The sequence below is a fragment of the Salvia hispanica genome, chromosome 2, assembly GCF_023119035.1.
Source record: "Salvia hispanica cultivar TCC Black 2014 chromosome 2, UniMelb_Shisp_WGS_1.0, whole genome shotgun sequence".
In the NCBI taxonomy this organism is placed as follows: domain Eukaryota; kingdom Viridiplantae; phylum Streptophyta; class Magnoliopsida; order Lamiales; family Lamiaceae; genus Salvia; species Salvia hispanica.
Window position 1 is genome coordinate 11042040 of NC_062966.1, and position 7478 is coordinate 11049517.

The 7478-nt window shown below is 39.2% G+C and overlaps 2 protein-coding genes and 1 long non-coding RNA gene across 3 annotated transcripts; all 3 read left to right on the forward strand.

The window, feature by feature from the left end:
* The first annotated feature begins 601 nt into the window (after positions 1-601).
* Positions 602-1177, forward strand: LOC125206272. The gene has a single exon (XM_048105550.1). The coding sequence runs from the start codon at positions 602-604 to the stop codon at positions 1175-1177; it is 576 nt and encodes a 191-aa protein (XP_047961507.1).
* A 2986-nt stretch (positions 1178-4163) lies between these two features.
* Positions 4164-5700, forward strand: LOC125205991 (protein BPS1, chloroplastic-like). The gene is made up of 2 exons (XM_048105237.1): positions 4164-4309; positions 4440-5700. The coding sequence occupies exon 2, from the start codon at positions 4453-4455 to the stop codon at positions 5512-5514; it is 1062 nt and encodes a 353-aa protein (XP_047961194.1). The 5' UTR covers positions 4164-4309; positions 4440-4452; the 3' UTR covers positions 5515-5700.
* A 1138-nt stretch (positions 5701-6838) lies between these two features.
* Positions 6839-7478, forward strand: LOC125205992. The gene is made up of 2 exons (XR_007173874.1): positions 6839-7066; positions 7162-7478. It is a non-coding gene; the product is annotated as an uncharacterized LOC125205992 (long non-coding RNA).

Sequence of the window (7478 nt, forward strand, 5' to 3'; positions counted from 1 at the left end):
AAATTCGAAAAATTCGAATTTAAATTAAAAAAAAAAATTTCAAACGGTCAAATGACCGTAACAAACGGTCGAATTTTTAAACTTTTTTTTTCTTTTATTATTCTATAAATATACTCCATACTTCATTCACCATTTTACACACAAACACTACTCTCATTCCTCTTCCATTTTACACACAAACACTACTCTCATTTCAAATTGTTGAAAAAATGTCCTGGCGATGGAAACTCTGGGTTGGCGGCGGCTCCGGCAGGCGGTACATCTGCTCCGGCGGGTTCGACTTGAACTCGCTCGACGATCGAGCGAGCATGTACAACTGTTTGGGTACCTCCCGGTTCGTCGCCGGACACCCAAGGCTCGACCACCCCGCCGGTGTACCAAACATCACATTTTGATGTGGATGCATACTATCGTCCCCCCTGAAGAGGTACCGGCAAGGCCGTCTCGGATTATCCTGCAAATTCCGTAGAATTTTTTGGTGCCTCGAACGCAGCTCGCCCGACCGGGCCAATAGGGATGGAGGCTCCCGCTCCGGCCCGGGCTCCTCAGCAGATCAGCTGTGCTCCTACGGCCAATGCCGGTGAGGAGCTAAGAGGAGGCAATGGGAGGCAGAGGCTGTGGGAGACGGCACCCGTCATCCATAGCAGCCCAAGACGCAGATGTTGGGCTCTGTACGACGCTTGGATCAACGTGGCCTCGTACGATCCTCGTCGTCGGGAATCAACAAACCCACAAGTGTTTTTGGCTAAAAGTCACCGAAGTTTACAACGCACGAAGGCCGAAGAAGACCATTGCCCGCAACGTGAAGATGCTCCGCAGTCATTGGGACCGATGCGACAGAGATGTCAAAAAATTTTGCGCGATATACAGGGGAGAAGAGGTGAATTATCAGAGCGGAGCCAGTGGAGCCGACATTCTGAGAGCGGCGTTGCGGGTCTTCAAAGACGACGTCGGCAAAGATTTCAAGCTTGTCGATGTTTGGTCGCAAGTCCACCACCTTGAAAGGTGGGCTGGCGGTGTCGAGTCGGGCTCAAAACGCACGAAGCGCACGGCGCGTGGCCACTACTCGTCTAGTGATGGCGGTGAAGGCAACACCTCACGTGAGGGCACGCCAACCGATGATGCAGGGGGTCTTCTTCCGGTACACGACGTCGGCCGCAAGGGAACAAGGCGGTGAAGGCGGCTAGAGCGAGGGGGAGAGGGAGGGGCCGCGGCGAATCAAGCCAGCGGGCGAGGGCTCGGGCTCCGGCACGGGCATGGGCTCGCACACCCTAATGTCCATGTACCTGGTCGCCACGATGGTGGACCTTTCAAAATGACTCCTAGCCAAGTTTCAGCCCATATGGCCGGAATTGAGTATATGAGAGCTCAACTTGGTATAGGTGCACCTCCGACTTCGGGGGATGATGATTCACCGGCGGAGTAGTTTTTATAGTTTAATTTAGAGTATTTTAATTATGTATTTTTTTTTTTATTTTTTAGGATTTTAAATTATGTATTTTTTATTTTATTTTTTAGGCTTTTAAATTGTAATTTATTTTATTTTAATGAAGTGTGTTTTTATTAATTGAATTTGTTGGAATTAAAAATAAAAAATGAAATTGAATGAATAGTTAAGAGATGGTTAAGAGATGATTAAGAGATGGAGGGACGCAGGTGTTGTCTCTTAGTTAAGAGATGAACTGAAAAGTACAGTGGGCCCCATGAATAGTGAAGAGATGAGACAGTTAAGAGACGGATAAAAGACGACGTTGCAGATGCTCTAAATCTTGATAAAAATGAGTCAGTTAGTTTCACCTCTTGAACCTCATATACTAACAAAATGTCTGGCTATTAGAACGATGTAAAGTTCTCACTAAATGTGATGATCAATAAATAGAGGTAAGGTCATATGTACTTTTTGTAGAAGCTGAGAACCATTTTATGGACATTTTGTTAAACTTCTAGATATTCTTGTTGGGAAGAATCATGAAAATTTTCCACAAGCACTATAGAGACGACACACCCATAATTAAAAGCCTAAATAGTTTATTACCATCATTATGGGAATTGAAGTATGCAGACAATGTGGTGGAATCGATAGAGACTAGTGAATATAGGTGATGTACACCATGGTGACCAAGACAATGTCATCGTTTTAGCGTGCATTTCATATGCATCATGCTGATTTATGGAAGTATGTATGATATTATGAGGGGCTGTCAAATTAGGAGGGAGTTTTTGTCTCGACGTTGGTTTGTTGTTTTAGCAGAGTATTCTTTTGATAAGGATGTTTCCGGTCTGGATTAATGATAAAAATATTTCGTATGTACAGTTTAATTAGTCCTAACTGTGATTATTGGTATTTTGGATTAGTGGTGAAACATTTTGCATGTACGATTCCGATGGCTTGACTCCAAGTAGTTCCTTCGCTGATTCTAAATAATACTCTCTCCGTCCCAAGTTACTTGAGTTGTATTCCGTTTTGGGTTGTCCCTAGCGCAGAGAATTCGGTCAGTACAGTTAGAACCGAACCGACAACCCGATTAACTGACATCCAAAGTAACCGAGATTGAAGAGCTGGAACCGAAACCGAAATTGAAATTTAAAAAAATATTATGCAGTTTATAGGCATTGATCCTTGGACACTGCATAGGAAAAATGCACACCCTTGCCACCACTTGCACTACATTGCATTATTTGTTTACATACTTGTAGAAAGAATTATGTATGCACTTTGTATTAGAAATTAAAAAAATAAAAAACAACCTATTTATAATATCCTTAATCCAACAAAACCAAAAAATGTACTACTTGCTCAATCCAAAAATTGAAATATTTAAAAAAGTAAACAACTCCAAGTTCAAAGATTCCAAAACAATAAGGTCGATCAATCAAAGTATACAACCTACTTATAATATGCTTAATTCAAAAGTTGAAATATTCAAAAACAAAGTTTACAACATGTTCAATCCAAAAGTTGAAATATTAAAAAAGAAACAACTCTAAGTTCAAAGTTTTCAAAACAACAAGATCAATCCATCAAAGTTTACAACCTGCTCAATTCAACAATCATTTAAAGTTCAAATATTCAAAAGAAAACCTCCAAGTTTAATATTTCCAAATTCCAAAATAAATGCACGATAAATTTGATTTTGATCATGATCACTTGAATAAGTTCTTTTCAATTCTCCTAATTCTGCATTTGCATCGTCCAATGGCCATGTGACTTTGCCATCCTTATGGAGTGTCTCTACTGCTGTAAAAAATAGTGAATTATAGAAAATGAGAAAAGTTTTAAGTAGTATGTAAGTACTGTATATTTGTGTTACATTGCACATATATAAACACTACATTGCATTATTTGTTTATATATTTGTAGAAAGAACTATGCATGTACTTTGTATTAGAAATTAAAAAAATAAAAAACAACCATTTTATAATATCCTTAATCCAACAAAATAAAAAAGTTTCCAACCTGCTTAATCCAAAAATTAAAATATTTAAAAAAAATAAACAACTCCAAGTTCAAAGCTTCCAAAACAACAAGGTCAATCAATCAAAGTATACAATCTACTTATAATATGCTTAATCCAAAAGTTGAAATATTTGAAAACAAAGTTTATAACCCCTTCAATCCAAAAGTTGAAATATTCAAAAAAGTAAAGAACTCCAAGTTCATAGTTTCCAAAATTATAAGGTCAATCCATTAAAATTTACGACTTACTCAATTCAACAATCATTTAAAGTTCAAATATTCGAAAGAAAATCTCGTAAGTTTAATATTTCCAAATTCCAAAATAAATGCACGATAAATTTAAGTTGGATCATGATCACTTAAATAAGTTCTTTTCAACTCTCCTAATTTTGCATCATCATCATCATCATCATCATCATCATCATCATCATCATCATCATCATCATCATCATCATCATCATCATCATCATCATCATCATCATCATCATCATCATCATCATCATCATCATCATCATCATCATCTAGCCATGTCTCCACTGCTTTAAAAAAAACTCCATAAATTATAGAGATTGAGAAAAGTTTTAAGTAAACTCCGATTTCCCAAACACACACGCCTTAATGAACGGCCAGATTTCGCTTTCCTGGTCCGCTACATGCGTCCGCATTCTACATAAGGTACACCCGCAATATGTGATAGCCAATTATGTTCGGCCACGTGTGCCAACAACTACTAGTCTCACATTTACATTGTTTATCTGTCATGTTGCAATTCATTTTCTACAACCCTACATTTTGCGAAGACTTTGTGCGAAGCTTTACCAATCCTCTACGCGTCTTCGGGTACTGTTTCAGGTTTTTCACTGCTAAAGTGCTGCCTAACTACATGTTTACAATTATTTCTCTCTTACTGTGTTTTTCTATCACTGTCTTTGATCGAGTGTTTTGCTTGTTATAATCGGATATTTTTTATATGCTCTTGCAGTTAGTATAATAGAATGAGCCGCCCACAAGAACCACACAAGCCTTTCCTCCCCTTTGGAAATCCTTTTCGTAGGATGTCACCGAAGGGCTCATACCTATCCCCTAAACTTCTTGCTTTGTTGGATACATTTGAGGAGACATTGCAGGGTAGGATTAACAATCTTAGGCCAGTAGGTAGGGATGATGTCTTGCGCTTATCCTGGATGAGGATTGCGATGGACACACTGTGTGAAATTCATACTGACGTGAAAACTTTAATTACGGCTCTTGAACTCCCTGTTTGTGATTGGGATGACAAATGGATAGATGTGTATCTAGATGATAGTGTGAAGTTGCTTGATATCTGCATTGCTTTCAGCTCCGAGATATCTCAGCTGAAACAGGGCCACCTCTTTCTTCATTGTGTTTTGCGTAACTTTGGTGGTGCCCCCACAAAACAGTTTGAGCGGGCCCGATCTTCCCTAGAAGGATGGAAGCAACATGTTGCCAAAAAGAATCCTAGATTTGATAATTGCTTCTGTGCCATGGATGTACTGGCTGAGAAACTGGACCTACCAAAAATCAAGAACTCTGCCAAGGGGAATGTCTTGATGCGAGCAATGTATGGAGTCAAGGTGGTTAGTCTCTTGGTATGTAGCATATTTGCTGCTGCATTCTCTGGTTCCACAAAGAAGTTGATGGACATACAGGTTCTCGAATCTTTCTCATGGGCAGCAGCATTTTCCGAGCTCCAGGCTTTTGTAAATACTGAAATAAGAAGCCTACACTCGAGTGGGAGGACCACGATACTGAAGGAGCTAGAAGCTGTTGATACAGATGTGAAGAAGTTATATCCAATTGTGCAAGAAGAGGCGAACTTGGTTGAAGCTCAAGTTTTGGTAAGCTCGACATCAGATTTAGGAAAATCGGCAGAAAAACTCTCACAAGGACTTGATCTACTCGCAAAGGACGTAGACAGGTTCTTCCAGATAGTCCTAACTGGACGCGATACTTTACTCGGTAACCTTAGAATCGGTGGTAATGCATCTGACGGAGTGCGACGAGTTAACTTCAAAGGAGGTCCATTGGTCTGCTGAAGGTTAAATGTAAACCCGCTCCTTTGTACACAAGTATGTAGTTTAGGAGTACTGTGTTCTCTATTTGAATATATACAAAATATATGTGAGGTATGCTGTGTCTCTGGCTATGTAATACTAGAATTATGCGTGAATCTTTATGTAAAATCAGTATTAATGATATATAAATATGGCTTCATATCTGCAGCAGTTCGTGCTTGACATGTCTTCTCTGAATTTTTCTTGACCTTATTTATAATTAAGCTAATTATTTCGACCGTTGGGTGAAAATATTTGTTGAATTTTTTATCAAGTTTGATTTTTCAGTCTTATATTCTAGTTTTGTATATGGGGCAAGATGGGATTCTGGGGAATTTGAAGGCATTTTGGACTACAAATTGCTTTGATTCTGTTTCGGTCAATATTTTGGTGAATTAATACCTTTTTCTCGTTCATGGGAATTTCCTGGAAAAATTGGTGCCGCTCAAGTCTGATTTCAGTTTAAAAAATTATTTCTGACTATGTCAAAAGAATATGATATCTCACAAGATAGATTCAAGGATCATTTACTATTTTGTCAAAAATTATAATTAATCAAGAATTCACATTTTGAGTGAATCACCAGACACCAAATTTGGAATGCATGATATTTGATGAACAAAGTTAATAATGTTGATGTGAGCTGTTATTACATGAGAAATTAAACAGGAGAAAAAGAAAATGAAAAAGAAGAAGGCAAGGCGGAATCAGAACCAGGTGTATGGTTCCTGAGAAAAGTCAATTTTGTTCACGGGTAACCTTGAGTCATTCCAGTTCAAAAGTTCACACGCAAACCCCAGTTCAAAAGCATACAAGTTTTCATAAAGTTAGTATTCACCACCCTTGTAATAAAAAAGCAAACGCCAAAATTTAATGTCGGAGAGCTCACATTTTGCTTTGCTTTGCGACACCGACACTAAACTCATCCCACAAGTTTGATCATCTTTGAAGTTGAGCATCGTTTGGTGTGAGCAAATTTTATTTGTTTTTTATTGTTTGGTATGTCTGTGGAGTCGAGCTCTGGTTCAGGCGATCATGGTGGACATAACATCAAAGGCGTGGTGACCCATGGCGGGAGATACATGCAGTACAATGTGCACGAAAATCTGTTTGAGGTTTCGAGGAAATATGTTCCTTTTAAGCCTGTTGGCCGTGGAGCTTATGGCATCGTCTGGTAATATCCTTATATTTCTTTGTTTAATCTTGTTTGTTGAGTTAGATTGGAGCTTGATGACTATCTGACATATTTGGAGTTTGTAGAATTATAATGATGAGTTTAAATGGTTGAAGATATAAATTTCTTCTTCTTTTGTGTTCATTTTCCAAAGTAATGTTGTCTATTGTTTAAAGCTGGTAGGCTCTCCCGATGACGCCAGCCTCGGTTTCCTTAGAAGTGACAATGCCCGAAGATATGTCAGGCAGCTCCCGCAATATGTGAAGCAACAATTCCCATCCAGATTCCCCAACACTTCAGCTGGAGCTCTTGATTTACTAGAAAAAATGCTCGTTTTCGACCCTAGCAAGCGTATTACTGGTACACTCTCCATGTGCTACAACTCTTGCTTCTCTTGGTTTATACATGTATCATCTGTCCTAACTGTGAAAGCTCGATCGGTGATTGATATGCAGCTAATGAGGCTCTCTGCCATCCGTATTTGGCGCCTCTCCACGACATCAATGAGGAGCCAGCCTGCCCGCGCCCTTTCGTCTTTGAATTTGAGTTGCCGGCGTTCACTGAGGAAAACATCAAGGAGCTCATCTGGAGGGAGTCTGTGAAATTCAACCCTGACCCTGCTCACTGAGGAATGTAATCGTGCGATGTGTGGATTTCTAACATCTGCAGAAACATGTGTATTTCACAACGTAAGTAGTTATCAATGAGGAGATGAGTAATAATTGTAGTGGATACATACATATATATATTAAGTATTATCTTTGCAGTTCAA